A 23519-nucleotide genomic window follows, 5' to 3' on the forward strand; every position below is an offset into this window, starting at 1 on the left:
AGGACATCCTGTCATAGTAATGAGACCCCACCGGCCAAATATCCCACCGCCTGACAGGCCCCCACTGCCCCGTGACGTCATCGTACAGCTCCACACAGCCGTAGAACTCTCCCCCCACCAGCCGGACCTTGTTGCTATCGTGTGTGACGACGGTAGCGTTGTCGTAATGACCTATGGTGAACGAATGAATGGAAGTCAATGTTTTCTAACCACCAGCTATAGTCTATCGGATATGTAATGTTTGAATACCTTCCTGGTGCAAGGTTTACATTCCTGCGACCAAAGCGGGGACATCATTCTTTCCAGAAGTATCATTCGGCAAAAACAAACAGCGCCCGCCGCGGCTTGCACAGAAACACCTGTTTGGTTTTGGTATAGAACGATTGGTTCTTCGTATGTTTGGTCGATAATCTGTGATAGCGTGGTTGCTCTGTACCCATAGGTTCGACTTATATTAGATTTTAATTGGTACACTACAAACTCGTGTCGAGGCAGAGGGGCTGCCAAACGTGAACGGTGTGTGCTTTTCGTCTTGGCTGTGGATAAGAAAAGTCAAATAAAAACAGCCGTTTATGCGATTTGACTAGTCGACTGACCAAAATAAAACTTGCTTGAATAACAGGCAGGCCATGCCTACATTAGACAAAATTATATCGAAAGAAAGGTACTGTCTTTTTTTCATACATGTATGTATATCAGCTTGACGTATTGTAAGTATTGTCTTATGCCTAGGTTACACATAGCCGACTTTGGTTCCCGAACACTAGCCGACCCTTAGCCGACCCAAGTCGGCAGTAGTTCGGGAGTAGTCTGACCAGTTTAGGCCACGCCTATTTTTTAGCGCCGAACATGTCCCGAACACCTCCCGACCAGTAAATGACTTACTCCCGACTGTGTCCCAAATGCTAACTAACCTATCACCAACCATCCAGACCTCTAGCTGCAGACTGCCGAATCACTCCCGACTGATCCCCAACCGATTGCCGACCCTTTTTCGACTTGAAATAGACATAATCAGCGATTTTCAAAAGTGCTCATTTTCGTTTTTAATCAAGAATGTCCTTTTTTCTATTTGTAAACATCACCAAGAGATCAAATTTAGATCACATATAGCTCCAGTGCGGCATTATGGGTCTTTTTGTTTTTGGCTGGATGTCGGTCGTGTGAAGTTCGGGAGTGATTCGTCTACGTTCTGGCAATAGTCTTTTTGCTTGGGAATGAGTTAGCAGGGATTTGTCTAAGGTCTTGGGGTGAATCATTGGTAAGTTGGAAACAAGCTGGGAGTAAATCAGCAATGTTTATGGCGTGGTTAAGATTTGATTTGATTGCTGACTTACTCCCGAACACCAACCGAACACTAGCCGACCGTGCCGAACACCAGCCGACCACCAACCGACACATTCCAGAGTTGCCGTTCAGAGCAGAATATTTTGAACATTTCAAAACATTCGGATGGAGCAGCCGAACACCAGCCGACTCAGCCGAACGCCAGCCGAACGCCATCCGACTCAGCCGAACGCCAGCCGACTACAGCCGACTAGCTCCCGAATCACTCCTAAACCATAGTCGGGAGAGAGTCGGGAGCCAAATTCGGCTATGTGTAACCTAGGCATTACTGGAATGCACGTTTTAACTCATCACGGTTCTATACAAGACTTGAGGTCTCGATGACAGCAAAAAACGTCACAGATTTGTCATGTAACATTATGCAATCGACAAAGTTTTAGTGATGATGCCTTACCCATGCACACGGGTTCTGATCCTAACCATGTACTGTTGTCCGTGTTGCAGTAGTAAGCTCCGTCGCTCACGTAGGGAGGTCCCACCAACATGTCGGCATCCCCGAGGCAGGTCACGGTGCAGCGGCCTCGCAATCTTGAGTAATAGCCGTTATGGCTGTAGGTGTAGTCACAGTCCACGGTGACGTCATCGGTGTTCCAGGGGAAGTCGCCACATGGTCGCAAGTCTAAACGGGACAGGTGTGAATGTGCGGTCAGATCAAACGGACTTCTTACGTTATGCCGCTGATGCTCATGCCAAGAGTTCTCATACTACTACTAAAGGGCTGACGTCAGAGTTGCGTTGCGCGGTAGAGGGCAAAAAATGGGAAGACGATTTGGGTGTGACTTAAAATCCTTGAAAATCCTTCTTTTCCTTGAAAATTTTTGCCCAATCTGGAGACTTTTTGAGTTAGAAGAGACAGGTAGGGTCTAAGCTTTCCTGTTTGGGTCAAAATTTGTTCAGTTCAGCAGTTCAGCTGGTGTAAGGACAGGTTTTAGTTATAGGGTGCTACTGGTTGTATCAGGAGGGAAAATAGGTCAAAGGTGAGGTTTCTTTCATAGAGCGAGCTTTTCTCCGAGAATGAGCCAAACAACCCTCTGTTTTCTTTGAATGCTCATAAACTAGACCCAAGTGACTTTCTGGTGGAGAAGAATTTTAAAGATTGAACTATGGGTTAGTACTTTTTTGAAGCCTTCATTCAGTGTATTTCAACATGCTTGTCAATGGGCAGCCCTAACTTCGATGTCTGACCTGTACACTGGGGCTGACGTCAGAGTTGCGTTGCGCGGTAGAGGGCAAAAAATGGGAAGACGATTTGGGTGTGACTTAAAATCCTTGAAAATCCTTCTTTTCCTTGAAAATTTTTGCCCAATCTGGAGACTTTTTGAGTTAGAAGAGACAGGTAGGGTCTAAGCTTTCCTGTTTGGGTCAAAATTTGTTCAGTTCAGCAGTTCAGCTGGTGTAAGGACAGGTTTTAGTTATAGGGTGCTACTGGTTGTATCAGGAGGGAAAATAGGTCAAAGGTGAGGTTTCTTTCATAGAGCGAGCTTTTCTCCGAGAATGAGCCAAACAACCCTCTGTTTTCTTTGAATGCCCATAAACTAGACCCAAGTGACTTTCTGGTGGAGAAGAATTTTAAAGATTGAACTATGGGTTAGTACTTTTTTGAAGCCTTCATTCAGTGTATTTCAACATGCTTGTCAATGGGCAGCCCTAACTTCGATGTCTGACCTAAAGGAAAAAGAGGTAAGGATCCGGAAAGACACAGAGTTACCTACTTAGACAACCTACGTAGCGACATCAAGACTGCAAGATACTAAAGAGTCACGTACGGAGGGACATGGAGGAGTAAGTGCTTTGGAAGATACATTTCAAATTGATTTGAGCGGGAGCTCGAACTACGTACGTAAATAAGTTCTCACCTCCGGGATTTGGGGTTGTCCGGCCATAATGAGGGGTTGTCCATCCTGACACCGTTGGCAGGGCCACACACACCGCTACCAGCAACACCAGCATCGCAGGAGCAGATTCCGTCGGCAGTGGTGGAGCCGAACAGTCACTTCTCTACTTACGTCCGCAGCAGATTCTCAACAAGACACGAGTGGAACCTTTCTGGTCCCACAACTGCTGAGAGAACCACGGCCGCAAGTTTATATATTCTTAAACTGACGTATTCTTAAACTAGGGATGACAAATGACCAACTTTATCAGCTGATTAGTAAAGACCCGTTCGCAGTCTTTGTTGTTTTTAATTAGCTCTGCGTCTGATAAACTTGTGTAAGTTCCGCGGGCTGCTCTGTTCCCACGATAGACTTGTTCAAGCTTATGACTGTAATATTTTACGGATTGTCATCTTCGTAGCTTTGAAGGAATGGGCACGTGACCTTGGTATTATGGAGCACATATCCCAGAGACCAGGACTTAGGATGTCAGTCTCCAAGACAGGGACCTCTTGTCATCTTGACGAGACTTAATAACGTCACCAGATGGATGAAATGAACCTGAACAGACTAAGCGAAGAGAGAAAAACTGTGGTATAAAACATTGCAAAGACGAGTAAAATTTCAGTGGTAGAACATTTGACGATATGATAATAATCGTGACATAATTCCTTCATAGTTAGTTCTGAGAAGAGTTTGGTGTCTTAGAACATTAGATAATTCTTCTTCAAAACTATTAATTTATTACCTGCTTATGTGTATTCGGCCATTGTTGCCGTAACAGACAGAAGACAAACAGGCTTGGCACATTTACTTGGTTGAGAGAAGCTTCCGTTTGATACATAATGTAACAATTTTGTGTTAATGTGATACTTCGTTTTAGAGTTACAGGAGTTATCACGTCGCCTATTTGTTGCCGTTGCCCGGCAAGAGTTTCATCTATGAACATCAGGCTAAAGCATACATGTACAGTGTGCTACAGTGTGCTAGGGGTGGGTACCGGTACAGAAAATTCAGGTCCAGGGGATCAGGTCCGGACCTGAACCTGATTCATTATGCTAAAGCTAAAAGCTAAAGTTGCCATTCATCACATTGTGAGAACTTGTGAATGAACGATACTAAAAACAATGGTCCTTTGCAACGAACAAATCTGTTTTGTGGAGTATTCGACTCCCACTGGCGTTTCAAAATCCTACAAGGCTAACTTCCTGTACGATTGACTGTAAAACTTGGTAGTAATTACTATAGACTTAACTCTACCTTGCTCTTGTTATTTTCCTCAACCGGTAAGCCCACAAACGTTTAAATGTGTGATCATATAATCTGTTCATTTTCAAATAGGTCCAACATCCGGTCCACCAGATTTTTTCAGGTCCGGTTTTTTGGACCGGTCCAATAAGAAAAACCAGCCCTATAGTGGACTAAAGTGTGCTACGTTGTGCATTGTGCTACTGAGGACCTTTGTGTCGCCCCCTCTAGCGAGCGTCATTCTCGCTTCATGTTTTCTGTTGTCAGGAGTCACGTAGTTTATTTTTCAAATCTTTGACTGGTCAAAACCTACAGGTACCTACAGTACCTTGGCCGCACCTGGGGCAATTACTGTCGTATTGAGGTCACCTGAGTGGCGCCGAATGGCAGCTCGCTCCAGACACTTGCGACAGTCGTATTGAGGTCACCTGAGTGGCGCCGAATGGCAGCTCGCTCCAGACCCTTGCGATTTAGCCCCGCCTATTGTAAGCTCCTCGCAGTTCAGCCCCTGGCTGCAAAGAGTGAGTAGTCGGCCCACCCAATAACAATAACAATAACAATAACAACAACAGATCGACACCCCTACCAGCCTACCCTAATGGTAGATTCCATAACCATCTATGCATGGCGGTAAGGGATGGACCTCGGAATCGCTCTTACCTAGCAACGCCTTAGCAACGGGAACATCCGGGTTAGAACAACACAAACCGGATGTAAAAGAGGCTTGTGGATTTTCGCGCTTTTTTGTTGGTTTAAAATCTTGTGTTAGCCTCCTTCGCGGCCTTTTTGCCGGCGTTTGCGTAATTGGTTGGGGGGGGGGTATATTCGTTGGCTTCAACATATATATCACTGCCAGGTTTTATGCCGGTAAGGTACTTATGTCTGGGACGAATATACCGGGGTGGTCATGTGCTCTGTTGACTATTCTTACAGGGTTCAACAATAAAACAAAATACATGGCGTATACCTTTTTAAAGAATATTTAGTAAATTAAAGGGGTTGTAGATCAGCTCATACAGTAAGGACCGATGTGTCATGGTGGCCGAGTAATGTATAATAAAAACTAGGTGTAATATTCGTCGATGAATCCATTATCTGAAACGTGCAATGTGACTTCAAACGATGAATATACTACTGTAACTGCATTTAAGTTCGCGGGGATTTAATTTCGCGGTAGCGAGAAAAATGACTTTCGTGGTGGTTATAAGTTCGGGGTAGCACCATGCGCTGTAGTCTCTTACTGCCATGGAAAAAAGTTCGCGGTATTTTCAAATTTGCGGCGAAACAGCCGCCGCAAAAACCGCGAACATTAAACCACCGCGAAAGTTTCTGCATTTACAGTATAACTTCGTATTGTAGTTCCCGTGTCTAGTTTGGACATGCAGCCACTAGTATCTACTGTCGTCATCTCGAAACGTTTGCGGACATGAAAGTTACCAAAACAGCCCGGTCTGCCGTAAGACGATGACAAAGACGTGATGCGTTTGTCTACCGGTCTTCTGGACTGTTTCAAATTAAAGCAGATCAATAGCCCCTGATATTTACATCCGGCTATGAAGCATAAACACAATAATGAAAATGTGAGATGGAATCTTTGCTCTGTTTGATTTTAAAACTGGAAGATGCGGATATTGAAACAGTAGTCCTTGAAAAGGACATCAGATACGGTGTCGGAATCGATACAGTAGCTCACTGTTTAATTGCTTCTCGGGAAGCCCAAGGACTTTGTAATACACGCCATGCGCAGATCCTTGTTTACAGCACGACAAGCTCTCCACGATTACTATTAACAGGGAGGCACGAAGAAAGCGAGACAACTCGGCACAAGACGAGCCCTCAACGTCCGTAACTTAGCCTAATGTCAAGTAAGGTAATAACTATAACTTAAACGGATATACCGACTCTGTGTGCATCACTGTGTACTGACGAAGGCGTGATGCCTGTGTCTACCACAGCTAGCCCCCGATCTTTACTGGACGGTGCGGATATTAAAACAGTAGTCCTTGAAAAGGACACCAGATACGGTGTCGGAATCGATATTTTGCGTAATGAGCTATTCACATTTCTCGAATTCAGTACAGCAAATTTCAAGAGACTCGATGCTACAGACAGATTTGTATATATATTTGGATGCCACAACTCCATAATGCAAAGATAGGCAAATACATCAAAGACTGCTTTGCTATCATAAAGAGTAATGAAACTCATGTATAGCCCAACTGGATTGTAACACTATATCAAAGACTTGTGTTAGCCCTTCTTGTTATGATAATTAGGATATTAAGTCTTATTCTATACGCCTATTTTGTACTTTGTGTAACAGTCGTTGCCATACATTGTACCATGTACAAATGTTGAGCAATAAAGTTCATCTTTATTTCATCGATTTAGTAGCTCACAAACAAACAAACAATTGCTTCTCATGAAGCACAAAGACTTTGTGATACACGACATGCGCACATCCTTGTTTACAGCACGACGAACTCTCCACGATTACTATTAACAGGGAGGCACGAAGAAAGCGAGACAACTCGGCACAAGACGAGCCCTCAACGTCCGTAACTTAGCCTAATGTCAAGTAAGGTAATAACTATAACTTAAACGGATATACCGACTCTGCGTGCATCACTGTGTACTGACGAAGCCGTGATGCCTGTGTCTACCACAGCTAGCCCCCGATATTTACTGGACGGTGCGGATATTAAAACAGTAGTCCTTGAAAAGATCAGATACGGGGTGGGAATCGATACAGTAGCTCACTGTTTAATTGCTTCTCAGGAAGGACAAAGACTTTGTGATCCACGCCATGCGTGGCATGGAGAGAAACTACCCGGTACAAGAAGAGCTCGGCCTGGTATCAAATATGGTGATAAGTAATAAACGGATATACCGACTCTGCGAGCATCACTGTTAACTGAAAACAACAAACAAACAAACAAACAAACAGCACGGACAGACATGAAGAGAAAAACTTCTCCGGGTCACATAAACTCGACACCTCTGATAGTATAATGTCGCCCGTTGCAATAGTGTAATGATTCGAAGCTATCACGCAGATACCACAAAAATATTCACGATTAAACATATATGGTCATCCTCTATACGTGGTCATCTTAACATAAAGTGGTCACCCCAAAATACAGGCATGGTCACCCGGACATAAAAGCTAAGCCGGTAGCCGTACCTGCCCCTACCATGTAATAATAACGTATACAATGATGACCACTCCGACAAATATGGTCACCCGAATTGTTTTACTCAAATTCGCAGACACACCAATCATGCGAAAAAATGCCCCAGACGTCAGGCATCATTTTTTTTCTACTTCTACGTCAAACGTGTCAGTCTTAGACCAAAAACGCCTTGCTGAAAAACGTCCAGCCAACTCCAAGATAAAGGCATTAAAGTTTCGTCCATGTTACATCAGTGGTTACTAATACCGGTCACTAATATGTGGCGTATTAAAGACATGACAAAGTTTTCCCGGTTGTTATGACTGTATTTACAACGTGTGAGACGGAGTTGTACATCCGGGACATGCCGCGTCTTTCTGACAAATATGGCAGCCCCCCCCCCCCTTTTGTAGGTGTTTTGAGGTGTTACTTTGTTTTCCTAATACCCCTGTCACAGTTGTCGAAAATCGATCGGACGACGATCCTGTGGTAGTCGCTCGAGCCTCGCTTAAAATAAATCATAATAGCTTTATTGTACAAGGTACAAAATATGACTGATATGTAACAGGGACGGTTTTCAGGTGAAAAATACGCGCAACCCTCTGTCGATCTTAGATATAACCAATCTTCCATCGATACGCCCGAAGATCATGGATAATGTGACAGGGGTATAACAGCCCTTGCGGATAAGATGCAAGAATTACTTAGACCGACTTAAATGCACGAGAGGATATTGATGCATGCGTAGTGTACTCATGCTCACTAGCTATAGCAGGATGTGACAACACTGGCATTGTTGTCGTTTAAACACAGAGAAACATTTGAGAGAAGCTAAAAGTCTAGAATTTAGCAGAAATGTTCTGTAAATTGTAGGAAGGTGGCCAGGCAGATCTGCCGGTGGCATAATACCCCCCTCACATTAGGCGAAAATTGATCGGGAGACTAGTCTATGAGCTCTAAATGACATTTCTGTGAGGAAGACGTCCGGTGTTCTCACGATCATCTTGCGATTTTTAGGGATCGCCGGCGATTTTCAGGGGTCGTACGACGGTCGCGGTGCAGCAAAACATGTTCTTAACATAAGCAACAAGTCGCAAGAGCTCTCTGAGGTCGTAGAGATTGTTACCGGGTCGCAGATCGTGCGTGCAAGTCGTGCGTACCTCGCAATGGCCGTCCGTCAATCCAGCACAGACCTAGTTATTAATCATCGAGCGCAAATCGGATTACGAACGCTGGTGGCATAGAGAGTTAAGCTTGCCAAGGAGTGTTCTGGTGAATGTCGAATGAAGGGATCCGCCGTCACTCAAAACAGGGAGGAGCATTTCTATTCCACACTGGTGTTGCTGCAAGATTCGTGGTGCTAATACCCCTGTCACATTATCCACGATCTTGGCGTATCGATGGGAGATTGGCCATTCGCCAGATCGACAGAGGGTTGCACGCATTTTTCACCTGAAAACCGTCCCTATCACATATAAGCCAGACTTTGTAACATGTACAATTCTGTATCTGTATCTATATAGCCGGTATAACCGCACTTCGGCGTAACACACTGGCTGCAATTATTATATAACAGTTATTGTTATAAGTGAGGCTCGGTTTCTTTTCTTATTTGTGATTTCCACATTTTTTGGAGAGCGTGTATGGCACTCCATGCTTGACCATGCGTGACACACACACACACACACGCGCGACATAGCTATCACAGAGAGAGAGAGAGAGAGAGAGAGAGAGAGAGAGAGAGAGAGAGAGAAATACACACACAAAACGATAGAAGGACAAAAAGGGAAACACACAGAAATACAAAGAGAACAACGCACACGCGCACAGAAATACACACACAAACGGACGAAAGCATGTGCACACACGGATGCACACGATTATCTGCGCCATACCTGCACATTACTGCATGTTTTTCTGGTTAATCTTGTTTAGATTCCTTACAGAAAATTTATCTTCCAGGAAGAAAATTATTCTGTTCCAAAGAAATCTTAGAAAAATGTGCTTGTGCATGGGGCTAGCAAATTTTTGCTTGCTAAGGTTTTGAGAAAAATTTGAGATTTGTTTTCTTGTATTTCGACAAATGCTTTTTCTTGTTTTATATATAATATCTTGTTTTGCTTCTCTTTATAGAAAATTTATCTTCCAGGAAGAAAAAAAAATCTTGTATTTTTTTAAGAGTTGAATCTGGTTAGAAAAAAAAAGAATTTTTAGAATTTTTTTCTTGCATCATAGTAAAAAATAATAAAATTTTGCTAAATGTCTAGAAATATTTCTGTAGTTTCTCATTTTGCTTAAATTTCATTCTACATTTTCTTACTGCAGGAATTGCCAATGAGTAAGCAAAACAAGAATAAAATCCTTTTTGGCAGTGCATGGTTACCTGCGTCATACCTGCACACGGGGTGGACATAGTTGTTTACCGACAACAGAACGGGACATTCGGTACTGCGTGTGTTCAAGGATGTTCAGACGCTGCGGTTAATAATACAATGTTGTATGGAGAGAAAAGGGTGGAGTCGGTTTAACTCTCTTTTTAGACTGCTGGAAAGGCCCAGCCGATTCTTGTAACAGTTAATACATGCGATGAGCACATGGCCATTTACTGACATCACGTACCACATGAAGAGAAAAGCATTACGGTACAAGTCGAGGTCGCCACGTCTGATCAAGGACGTTCTGATGGAATGATGTCACCTGATAGTGACGACTGATAAGTGACGTCGGTGCTGACGTGGACCAATGGGAAGAGTCCAGAATCCCGACACATAACGGCTGTTACCGGACCCGCCCGCACACTTCACCGGGGTCTCTCGTCTAGGACAGGCCGCACTTCGGAGAGAAGACAGATCTAGAGCGGACCGTGGTTCAGATACTGGACTGTGAACTGTTCCCTACTATCATTGCCAACAGACGGTTAGTAATATTCTCTGTCTCTGAAAGTTCCAAGTTCTCTTTGTGTATCGTTTGATGGGGTGTCGTCGTATGACTTTTTTTATTTACTTTATTTCCACTGCATTAGGCATATCGGAAATGTTAGATTCCCACACACATTTCTAGTTTAGGTAATCGACTCATCTAAAATCAATTGCCATCCGTCAGACAAAAAAGAAACAAGAAAGAAAAAATACCTGACAACGCTAAGCGGGCCTGACCATTGGCCGGTAAGACAGGCTTTTAAGTAACTTTGGTGCTCACTAACGATCAACCAAGACCAACCCGCAAAATTTGAAGGTTAAAACTGGGGACTTTGACTTCTATTCCGAGCGTCTTCATCTTCCTTATCTCGGACGAGTTGCCCGGACCAAGTCTTCTCTCTCTTTCCGGGCGTACAGGTCCCCATAACGTCTACAGATCGCCCATTCGCCATTCAGAGTACACTTCCGAACCTGGGCATGGGAGGCAAACTTTTCCCGGGGGCATGTCGACCTGCGTGCCGACCATCTGTCGTGTGTAGGCCCTTCACTGGCAATACTTTCCACGAGACAGCCCGCTTATATATCTCTCTGAGAAGAGTATATTTTGAACTTGGCTGTTTCCGAGCTGAGTTCCTCACTGCGGCAAGTTTTTGTCACTACCCGGCTACGAACACATCTAGTCAGCTGGTCATTTTTAAAGTGGCGACCTCAAGCCTTATTCATAGGTCGGTAGTAAAATTTCCGCGCTCCCTATGGTATTTTGGGGATTTCATGATGTCTTTACAATGTACCAGAATTTTCAACATTCTTAAAAAATGGACTGACCAAAATATATTTTTCAAAGTCTAGTCTTTGTCAAGCACAAATGTCTTCTTCTGACATTTTAACAGAAAGAAATATATCACACGGTCTCACTGCATCTTTATCAGCCATTGCATTGAATTTCTTCATTTTGTTATGTTGTATATGTACGGCCTCACGCATGCAAAACTTTGCTGAAAAAGCCATGTGGTTTTTTTTTAACGAGACCAAACTTCGGCAGGACGGAGATCACTTTCTTCTTAGGAAGTTTTCAATCACTCTGTACTCGACGTTATCAGTGCACACCCCAGTTTATTTGGGGTCTCAAATCGAGGCTGCCTACCCTCAAGTCGAGAGGCCGTCTCTTACAGGATTTTCCTTGTAAATCTAAAGCAGAAAAGCCGTATATGGGAATGAAGGGTATCACTCCAGCTGAACAGCCGGGTTTCAGTTTCTTCACTCTCTCTACTTTTTGTACTTTTAAGGGGAGAAAATGTTTTAACGTAAAATAATATGCAAATACACTCATCACCTATATTTTAGTCATAAAAATGACTGATAGTATCGGAAAGAGAATACACCTGGGAGTAATCAAGCAAAAAATAAAGTAAATCGTATCACTGAGATTTGTGCAATAACCCGATGCGCGAGGAATAGCAACACGACTTTTACAGTCCCGGTAGTTACCTCGCTCACAAATACTGGAACGACTGGCTTAAGCCCCCTTTACAAATCAAGAATTTAGCTGGGCCGAGTTGTTCGCGAGCTCTAATTGGACATTTTCGGCCGGAGTATGACCGGCGTTTTGGCGATTATGCGGGCCTCGAGCGATTTTTAGCAGCTCGGCCGGCGTTTGTGGGGAACTTGCAGCTGCGCTTAATTTCAGCGAGGCCTCGGCGGCGAGTCTTGAGCTCGGAAAGCTCGTCAATGGGTTGCCTGTAGCACGACCGGAGCTTGTCCGAGCAATGGCCAAGACTTTGCAAATACTCAGGCGGCAACCCGACGGTTTTTGACTCTTTTTTTTTCGGTCGGAGTTTGCCCGAACTCTTAAGCCTCGTGCCAGACTCAGCAACTTAGGCTTCCTGCAATAATCGGACAATATTCCGTCCGACTTTTAACAAGTTTGGCGTGCTTTGGGTGAGCGTCGTGCTAGTGTCGCTTGGAGCTTGGAAGGGAATTTCTGCTCCGGCAAAATTTTAACTGTTATCTAATCAATCTGACATCTGTGTTGAACACGCTGGCGTGTGTAGGCTGTTCCCTGGCATCCTGTTTAACCCCCAAACCCACAACATCCGTGTTTACCCATCCAGATACTTTCCAGTGAGATTTTAGCGGGGGGGGGGGGGGTGCTCTGAATTTTGGGTCGGATTTTTGCCGTCAGGGCCGCGAAAATTGTCTTGCGGGCAAAGGAGATGTTGTTGGCGGGTGATGGTGGGTGACACCTCGGTGTTCTGCACGCTTTGGTCTCGGCGTCTATTTAGTACCGAGTCCCGGGTTTATCTTAAGGCTGACTTGAACTCAACCGGGTGTCCTGCGGGGCCTAAAAATACCCCGGAAGCCGCAAGATGTCCCGTCACATTACGTGATCCTTACGCCTGAAAGTGCCAAAATAACAGCCCGTGAAATGCCATACAGTGCTAATCTCACGCGTGGCCAATTTAACTCCTCTGTCGGCTAAAGTCCTTCCCAAGCTTATGTTACTGTCTTGCAACGGAGGAATCTGCTTGGAGATTAATGCAGGGCTCCCTTTTCCAATTGGGACCCGAGCCTAAGGTGCGGTCACATTCAAGCCACACCATGTACTCCACCTGCACACCCCCATACCAAAGAGGCTTAAGTCCAGACGTAGTTTTATACACTCAGTTGAAGCACTCAGCAGCAGTGCAGAGTCTCAGAGGATGGCCATGTGGTCCCACCACCTCCAGACTGCACCACACAGCCTTAACATCGCCCCAAAGGAATCTCTTCCTCCAGGAGCAGAGGAGGCATGGCCAACCTGGTCATGTCTCAACCGCCTTAGAACAGGCACAGGAAGATGCAAGACCCTCATGGCAAAGTGGGGTCTTAGCCCATATGGACAGACTGCCTGTGACTGTGGACAGGAGCAGACTATGAAACACCTTCTTGTCTGCCCCCTCCTGTCCGAACCATGCACCAAACCTGGAAGCTCTGACCCCCAGAGGAAGGGAGTGTGTGGAGTACTGGAGCAGAAAAGTGTAGTGATGACACGACGAAGAAGAAGATTCAAGCCGACTAGCAATTTGTGCTACTTGGTAAATGGAGATTGTTAGTAGGCCTGATATGGCTAACCGCAGTAGAGATCTGCTTGGAGATTACTTAAGGCTATGGATTTATGCATATTGAATTCCCGCTCTTTTACAGATATCCACACGACAAGCATGCTGGGGAAACTGCTGCTGACCGCCGCTGTGGCGCTCGCCGCCATTCACGGGTCCGCCGCACAAGGTACGTAGTACTACGTTCTCTTTCAGGCCCCCTTTCAAATTGAAGGTGCTCTCACCGCGCACTCGCTGCGATGGAAAATTGGCCAGAGCGTAGTGAGAGCGTCGCGACGCCAGAAAAGCGTTCTTTCACTAGCCTAGTTTTCAGCCGAAAGGCTGTCCGATAAAGACTTTCGCTGAAATTTTCCTATTCTAACAGAACATATGTCTACAGGTCACACGACCATTTTTATTTTTCAACTCCGGCAAGTTTGTTTGGCCATGGTAGGTAGTTCAGACAGTATATGTTCAGGGGGATGTATTGTTTACGCCCTGTCACTCACACAGGCATGCTTTATACGTCTTTTACGTGTGACCGAATGGACCGATCCAGAAGGCCCGCTCCCTGTTCAATCATGGTTCTATTTGAAACATCTCCGTCAAAAACAGAGTTAGCAGGACAGACCTGGCGCGTGGCCGCCGCCGCTAAGTTTAGTTGATAATACAGTCTGCAATTTGGATCCCAGATGGTGAAATGAGATATAAAAATCATGATTGTCTTGGCTGAGGTAAGCATATCGCTTGTTCTTAGCCACAGCATTTAATATTAACATACTAACTCTTGCAGGCGACAAGCCCACATCGTGCGTGGAAGCTAAATCTCTACTCTCCAATGCCAACGACGGAGAGTACACACTCTACCCTTTTTCGACGGACAGTGATGTATCCCTCCGCGTCTATTGCCATGACATGGCATCTGCGGAACCTAAAGAGTTCCTGACCCTACCGTCCGGTCCTGATGAGAACTATGCCATTTTCTTTGCCGACCGACTGAGCAACGCATATCAGTGGCAATGCACCGGTCCGTTTCAGGTAGGTGAAACTATTGGTAGCAAAGTATGGCTGCTCACAATAGTGATCACGTTAAGTTAAAGGATGAACTAACTTGCTATCAATATATTTGTACAACAGATTTGTCTTAGTGATTATGATTTAAAGGTACACACGTGTAAGGCCAGCGACATTGTGATGATATGTTTTCGTACTAAGTCACTGTACTTTTGTCCTGTCAATAAAGATTTCTTCTATATTGTCTATAATGTCAATGTATAGGGCCAATATGCTGCACGTGGGACCACGAAGTTCAGCAAGCTCAGAATCCAGTTTGAACCGTCCAGGATCGAAGTTATTGGAAATGACTACACCTTTGCTGAAACCACTGGTAGTTCAACATGTTGTTACCTTACAATAAGATTGTCATTTGTAATGTGACCCGTAAGTAGTGCTAAATGTGAATGACCCATGGATGACTGACTCGTAAGAATGCCTCAAGTCAATACGCCATCAAGTCTGAGAAAAAAATAAGACATGTTTCTTTTTTCATGACGCAGGATGTTTCGTGTGATTGGTCAATATTTTGTTGGTTAAACAATTTGCACCATCATGGTAAATACTTTTTAGCTTGACTTGCTCAACTTTTGCCAAGGAAGTCATTGTAGGTGACATACATTTTTTAATGACCACAGGGCCCAATGATATTGCTTACGGGCAAGCAGGCGACTGTTATTCAGCGAGACAGGGATGTGCAAAGGGAACGTTCAAAGTGGATCTGACTGGGACCGGACTTGAGCTGGACCCAGAAGTCCACTGGGTCATGGGTCCCACCTACCCAGGATCTCTGACCATCAACGACATGTTTATCTCGGAGGATAGAAAGGTTTTTTTGCCTGTCTATAACTTGATGTTCGGTAATGACTTAGAGGTTGAGCGCTCTTCCATGCAGCAAAAGCTTAACTTAAAACTCAAAATTGGATCCACAGCATAACCAAGGAGCTTGGCATAACACATCCCCAACTGCAAGATCTTTAAATATCATCAACAAGAAAAATCAAGATGTTTAAATATCATCAACAAGAAAAATATTTCGTTTATATACTCTATGATGTGTTGATTGAAATGTGTTTCATTTTTTTTAGGTTGCCTCTGCCCGATGTGGTGGATGGTGTGGTTCCTGCAGGCCCGATGGAGGGGAAATATATCTGACACCCTCAATAGGTAAGTACAACACATTAACTATGATATATTAACTATGATAATATATGAACAGCCGTTATATATATATATATATATATATATAACGGCTCAATCTCATTGAAATGTTTTCAATAGCCATTTTAGGTTCGAAAAATAAATGAGCTCATTTTTTGTCAAACCTACCTGACTGTTTAGGAAATTCACTTTATCAACGATAAACAAACGTGACAAGGTATTTTAAAAACTAATCGTTTATGTATTACAGAGCTTTTTTTCCTCCAAAATTATATACAGTTTTGGTTACATCATTTACTTATAAGAGGACGTGCATGTACATAGCGACACCTTGAATGCCGAAGCTCTATGTAGGCTAGAATTTTCACTTTAAAAGAAAGAAGAGAATTTCTATATACGGAATCCATGTTTAATTCACCCACTTTCCAAATCTAGTTGCCAGCTACACGTAATGAAGTTCACAACATAGGTTTAAAACGAGAGCTCGATCATATCTACATGGTTACTATAAGTAAGACATGAATCAAGAAATACTCACAAAGCAATTTTTGATTTTCGTCCCCCTAATAGCTCCCAATAGTATTGCAGCGTGTTATAATATCTTGACAATTCTATGATCAAGATTATTCGATGGCAGATCTGGCTTTGGAATTAGTGACTTGGGTGATGAAGTGTCAGGAAGTACAGGTCAGAGTTGATACTTAAAGTAACTAATCAGACATGACATACACTCCATGCAACTAGGGCTCCTTCTTCAGGAGGAGTTACTGATTTTGATGTTTCTGTGGGTCTGCGTTTTTACAGTGGAGTGGAGAAGGACATAGAAAAGTGCTTTAATGAACAGCTAGGATTTTGGTTAAGATGCAAAGTAACCTCTATAACATATGTCCATCTGTTCCAGTGCACTGCGAAAAGTAGTTGTAAGAGAGCTTATTAAAAGCTGATATTACTATCAGAGTGCAAATTATGGTCACTAACATACGTCCGACTTTTTCAGCTATAACACACCCGTCTGTTTCAGTTCCCTGTGCCATTGACATCGTTCTTGTTCTGGACGTTTCTTCGAGCATCTCACAGGACCAGTTCCTCCTGGCCCGGGACTTCATGATGGATTTTGTCGACTGTGCTGCTTTTGAAGGAAAGGATGTCAGGGTGAGTCTCTGACTTCTGATGGGTGGACCTGATGCATGCTTTACATTCCTGGGAATCTATCGCCAAAAATAGTTACTTAAACAACAGGAGCTAATTGACTCATTTGCATTAACTGTGTCTTAGCCTTGCTATCTTTTCAAGTCCAAATTGTCTTCAGCTTGACTTTGGCTTAGCTTTGTTTTCTTTGGAATCCAAATTGTCTTCAGTCTGTCAGTCTGAATTGTCTCACAACCTTTCCTATTGGACATCTGAAATTGTCTTCATTCATAGTTAGAGTATAAAAGACCTGTTTCTTTCAGATCTCTTCAGTGTCACTGACGAAGGATAGTGGACTATATCCGAAACGTCTGACAGTTTCAAAACCATTTCCAGTTGCTTAAGTAACTATTTTTGGCGTATCTTATTACCTGGATGTCTAACCTACATCGACGTATCTGGGAATCTATCTTCCCTGATAGCACTTAGAACCGTACAGCTTCTATTCTCAAGAGACCATGAGACTTATGGGGAGCGCTCTAGGCAGTTATGCTTTCTTTCATTGCCATTGTTAAGTTGGCTTCTGTCGACTGTGCTTCTGTGCAGGGTAAGGATGTCAGGGTGTGTTTGATTTGTGCAGAAAGAATTCCTGATGCTTTGAATCCCTGGGAATCTATCTTTCCTGAAGGCAAGCATTGACCATAGAATTTGTTATCCGCATGTATCCTTGCTCAAAAAGCCATGTACGTAAACCAATGGAGAGCGTTTTAGGCACTTGCATCGAAATTGTTAAATAGGATTATCCAGAGGGCCAGTTTAAAGACGTGTGGAAATAACAGCAGAACTTTTTGTGTCCATCTCGCCACTTGTTCCATAGGTTAGAGTCATCAGCTACACCTGCGAAGCGCACACCTACTTCAGCCTCACACCAATCACCGTGGGGATGTCGTACGAAATCGAGCACCTCATGAGGGGCGACGGAGGCGGCGAGACCCGGACTGGCCACGCCATCTACCACATGCGCCACACGGTACGGCCGCTGCTGTTTTTTTTTTCGACTGCGCTTGTCACTAAAAAAGTGAAAGTGATAAAGTGAAAGTGATCTCGATCTAGTTTTAGCTCTCTGAAGAGCTAGTCTTCCACTGGTCGTGACCAGAGAGGACAGACGCTATGTACGGTATTTACAGGTTCATTGTACAGGGGAAATTCTCCTAGCTCTTTTCGACAAGCACAATGAACAGTGGACCACGGCTTAACGGCCCGTCCTAAGGACTGCAACCCTTTCCGGTAGCGTGCATGTCGGGTGAGCGACACAGCTGGATCGAACTCACGGCTTCTAGTTCCAGAGGCAGGGCTGCTAACCACTGGACTACGCGCGCTAACACAGTACCACATGGTACAAAAGCCAAAAGCTACACTTGTACTGCATGCATAGTGAAGAAACTACTGTTGCTGGGTTAAACACAGTGCCTCATTTCGAATGAATTAAGGCTGCACTTGCTGGTTTAAACACAGTACCACAGTATATAAGCTATAGCTGCACTCACTTGGTTAAGCATATATACAAATGTGTCTGACTTTTCCATGTTTGATTTTATTTGTCCAGTCCAAATTCGGAGCGGAATCCCATCACGCAGCCGTCATCCTGACAGACGGACAGGTAAGTTATTGTTTCCCAGTATGTTGTCACACATGCTCAGTCTCATGTTATCCATTTCCCAGTGAGTTGTCACACATTCTCAGTCTCATGTTAACCATTTCCCAGTGAGTTGTCACACATTCTCAGTCTCATCTTAACCATTTCCCAGTGAGTTGTCACACATGCTCAGTCTCATGTTAACCATTTGCCCAGACAATGAGCTGATGACTTGACTAACTTGACTTATGCCGGGTGCTGCTCCTCCCCTGCCACCCGAACCACTGTAGCAGCCCAGAAGTTTCTGTCAGTCATCGCCTTCCCCAAGTTGTCTGCTTGTAGACCAGCATCCCGTCTTAACACATCTAGGTATGTAAGGGGTGGTTTGCCCTGCCTCCTTTTCAGTGAACTGGCTTCCACAGGACTATGCTGGACGTCACTTCCTTGTTGTTTCTGAAGCAGTGCCCGCTAGCCTCATCCGTCTTGCTCGCATTTTAGTTGATAGTTAAGGGAGCCCGGCATACAGCACTTTGTTATTGCAGTGTTGTTTCCAGTTCACATTGTGCACACATCTCAACAATCTAGTCATGAGCTGTTACACGGTCTTATTGTCCGGTTTACCGTTTCCCCAGTCCGATGATGACGCAATAGCCGAGGCTGAGGATGCTCGGGACGCAGGGATCGATCTGTACGCCGTGGTAGTCGGGAACTTTCAGAACAGGGCTTCGTTTCCGGCCATGACCAACGACCCCGACCGAGTGTTCGACACCAGCCAAGCCTGCGACGCGGCGCAGAAAATCGTGGACGATCAGTGCGGTGGGTAGCTCTCGCATAGTACAAACCTACAAACAACATCAGTACATTTGACAAGGGGGCATCCTGTGGCGCAGTGGTTGGTGTGTTTTGCCCAGAATCAGGAGGTTATGGAACCCTGGTCACATGACAACATAAATACTGTTCTGTTATCAAGGATGCCTGGAAACAAACCGTGGTTCAGCAACCTAACATGTCGACAATGTTACTGATGTCACGATTCTGTCCTATTCAATGGAAGTGACGATAATATAGTATTGTTGTACATCAATCTTACCCCCATTCACCAGGGTCAGAGGATTGTAAAGAGGATTGTAATAAAATTCATCCGTCTTTTTTTTTAGTTTAAGCAAATAAGAAGTGGTAGAGAATAGGAGCACTATATTTCTGTATGCGATGACCTGATTGGCCAATTCGGTCAACCAATAGCGCAAAGACACATAAGATGAGCGAAAAGACAAAGAGCTAACCGCCGACTTACAGATTTACTTTCTTTTTAGGCATGTAGAATAAAACACAACGGAGACATCCGGACCGTGTGACCTGACCCGACCTGACCTGACCTGACCTGACCCGACCTGACCTGACCGCTGATGTGGACTGTCAAACAGACATCCAGTAATCTCCAAGCAGATGGGTGACAAATCTAAACATTCCCCGACTGCCCAAATTTTACCCACTTCTCTTTAAACACCTGCTTGATGATTAGTCATTTGAAAATCAAACCTTAAGATAAATACCGTAGTGAGCTAATGCTATATTTAAGCTTTGCTGAAATCAGGAATTCTATTTCAACTAAATTGACCCAATAGGGAAGAGGGGGCATCCCAACCAAAAAAAAAACGTCCTTAATTGTCCAATTAAAAAGTATCCAATGAAGTACACCAGCTCAACTATGGAGTCGATTCTGCAGATTGAAAACAGTTCTTTTATTTTGGAAACCTACATAAAATGTTTTAAAGGCATGGGGACATTTACTGACTCTCGTTTTGGAAACGCAATTATACAACATCAAGAAAAGAATTAAGAAAACTCACTTATTTTCAAATCCCCCCTTATTTCAACTAAAAGTAAAACCCAAAGCTGTCACTCTTAAATGTAAAACCCGAAACCGGCACCAATGAAAAGTGCCAGTCCATCTTCTATACACCGTTTTGCCCGCGACAGTAGTGATTTACAGGGGATAATATTTCCCCAGCTTTTTAGCGTGAACATTAAGTTATTAGAAGAACCCTGATGTAGAGGCGAAGATTTGAAGTAAAGAATATTTCAAGTAAAATAGCCATCCAAAATACAATGAAAAGTTCGTCTGCAAGTCCAAAACGTTCTTCCCGGCCTTTCGATCATCAAGACTTGGTCCGTTGGAGCTGTAGATGGCTTGAGGCCAAAATGATCCATTCCACACAACCAAATTTTGTTTTAAAACTGTAAGTTTAAAACTTGAGTTATTCTTTGCCTCTAATCGGCACGGATATCAGGCATTTTGTTTTCCTTTTTTTTTTTTTTGGAAGAGCTGTTACCATTTCGGAATCTTTAAACATCGGCTGTCTAATGTCCACATTAACATTCGGTTCTTTGGGGAAGTATTTGGGGGAAAAGCCAAAAAGAGCAGGCTTAAAATATTATGAGTCTAAGACATATAATGACTATTGCTGCTGACACCAATACACTCACTCACTCACTCACTCACTCACTCACTCACTCACTCAATCACTCAATCAATCAATCAACCATTATCTTACACACGAGACACCTATACAAAAATATTAAATAAAACAAACGACTAACACTGTCTGAGACCCCAAAAGTCCTTGTTTCAAGGAGTTGAAAGAAAAAAAAAAGTGAAACTGGCACCAATGAAAAGTGCCTGTCTATCAGCTCATTTATGTTACTTATTTTGCCCGCTACAGTAGCGAACTACAGGGGATGTAATTTCCTCACGCTTTTTAGCTTACAAAATTCAAATAATCCTTATCTATTCTAAGCTGTAATCTGAAGGTCAAGAATACTTCAAGTAAAGATACTAAAAGTTCTTCTGCACATACAAAACTTCTGTCTGGCATTAAACCAGCAAGACTCGCTATGGTTATGCTCAAGGCGGTATAAGGAATACAATTCCCTCAAACCAACTGTATTTTCTTATTGTGCAAATCAAAATCTTTAAAAAAAAACTTGAGTTATTCTTTGCCTCCGGATTTCATTGGTGATATTGCATCACCTACTTCGACCTGGGAGATCGTAATAGCGAAATAGCTATACATAACACTGATGTAACAACTGTCTGTGGATGGAGCTGAATTCAGGAAAACATCTCGAATGTGGAAAAGATAAGAACAGGCTGTTAATCTTCAGAGAGTGTAAAAGGACCGGTCTTTACCTGAGAGTAGAATCCTATCCACCCCTTAATGTAGACGCTATGGGATTGTGCATCAGCGCAGCATTCCTCATATTGCCACTTGTAACATCAGATTTTCCATTTTCTTCTCCATCTCTACCCAAAACCCACATGATGTCACTTGTCATAAAAATCATCAACACAGAGATGGATCAGAATTCTTCCATCTTCTTGGATATTATTCAAACACAGTAGAGAACTCTGCATGCCAAACTTCCATATTCAACATCTCTTATAAAGATGTCACAATCTTTTTACTCTCAATTTTTCTTCTTTGTATCAACTCGCTGTCCCTCCGGAAATTTGCCATGTAGAGACAAAAAAATATGACATGTTAACAGGTATCACACAACCCGAAAAGGCCATAGGACAAACAGCTGGATTTTCTGGAAATCCACAATCCCCCAAGGCACAGCCCCCTAGTTACTACATTGACTGGTGTATCCATAAGTAGCCTCACACCTTTAATCATAAAAGTACAAGTAAAAACTGGAACACTAGGAATAAATCCCAGGTACATGTAACCAAGAAATATGAAAATAAACGTTTAAAGCCAAACATTGTGTTGCTTCTTTTTTCTACATTCATACAATTACATATCAACTAGTAGCAACGGGCCTTCTAGGTCTTTGCTATATATCTACTATAAAATCTATTGTATTTGTAGCATCGGCAAATTTTGAATTAGAGCCATAAACTGCGTTGGTGTATGATGATTTTATAATGTCGAAATAATGGCACAGCTGACCTCTGACCTCGCAAAGTAAACAGTGAAAGGTCAATAATATGATAAAATAAGAATTTAAATCTCGAAGTCCCCCCCCCCCCCCCAAAAAAAAAAGCCCTTAGCAACGCCGAAACAAGTAGAACATCCGGGTACTGCCAGTATTGGATCAGAAGTGAGCCCCCAGAGGAGGAGGGTAAAAAGCGTAGCCTAAAACTTTGCCCTGTAAAACTTTTATCGTGAAAGCTTAGAGATGTAAAGTACAATTGGAGTGTCGAAGCCCCCCTCCAACATTGCACATTTAATATCCAAGTCTTTACAGTACCACTAGAAAAGGAGTATGCGTCAAAGGGGGTTGGGTGGGGGGCTATCTTGCCGAAGATAATAAAAGCGACACCATGTATCTTAAGTTGGTACTACAGTGACCTGTGCGAAGCCCATAGTAGTGCCATGGCAACGCAATAAAACAAACAAACGCAAACATCCGGGTCCAAACGGCGGTCCCTATGCACAAATAGAGGCCAGGCTGGGGAATTTCAGCACTTAAAATCTGTTCTACGCCTTCTTGCTGTAATCTTTCAGGATACGTAGTGAAGATCTTAAAGAGTTTCAATAGAGGAAAAACGTTAGGGTGGGGTCCCGACGCTTCCACTGTCGTTTGTGGATACGGAACGGTAAAATAAATCCTTATGATTAAGTACAGTCCTGGCAAAGTTAATATTAGTGCGAAAAGCCCGATCTAGTGGCGGGCCATTCGCACATTTGCCTATCATGTAAATGGCATAAACTGACACCAAGCAGGAGCTGTGCGGGAGTTTTACACAAGCAGCTGTTCTATAAATACTACTGGAGTGTCGACCCCCATTAACTCCACAACAAGTACAACATCCGGGTCATGGCTGTACGTCTGTCCCTAGGACGAGTTTGCGTCGATTGAGGAAGGGTGAAAAGCAAAACCTTACATTGTAGCAG

The 23519-nt window shown here is 43.6% G+C and overlaps 2 protein-coding genes across 2 annotated transcripts in view; one reads left to right on the forward strand and one right to left on the reverse strand.

Moving 5' to 3' along the window:
• LOC118404440 overlaps nt 1-3297 on the reverse strand; it is a 9720-nt gene extending 6423 nt beyond the window's left edge. Inside the window, exons 1-3 of the mRNA XM_035803515.1 lie at nt 3204-3297; nt 1742-1966; nt 97-171 (exon numbers count right to left, since the gene is read on the reverse strand). Of these exons, the coding sequence (XP_035659408.1) occupies nt 97-171; nt 1742-1966; nt 3204-3297 (394 nt within the window). The remainder of the gene's footprint in view (nt 1-96; nt 172-1741; nt 1967-3203) is intronic.
• A 10451-nt stretch (nt 3298-13748) lies between these two features.
• On the forward strand, nt 13749-20262 carry LOC118404906. Its single transcript, XM_035804288.1, has 10 exons — nt 13749-13827; nt 14431-14675; nt 14916-15024; nt 15329-15519; nt 15779-15857; nt 16873-17003; nt 17857-18009; nt 18586-18639; nt 19248-19431; nt 19929-20262. The coding sequence occupies exons 1-10, from the start codon at nt 13761-13763 to the stop codon at nt 19934-19936; spliced, it is 1221 nt and encodes a 406-aa protein (XP_035660181.1). The 5' UTR covers nt 13749-13760; the 3' UTR covers nt 19937-20262.
• The last annotated feature ends 3257 nt before the right edge of the window (nt 20263-23519 follow it).

The sequence above is a fragment of the Branchiostoma floridae genome, chromosome 17 (assembly GCF_000003815.2).
Source record: "Branchiostoma floridae strain S238N-H82 chromosome 17, Bfl_VNyyK, whole genome shotgun sequence".
Lineage (NCBI taxonomy): Eukaryota > Metazoa > Chordata > Leptocardii > Amphioxiformes > Branchiostomatidae > Branchiostoma > Branchiostoma floridae.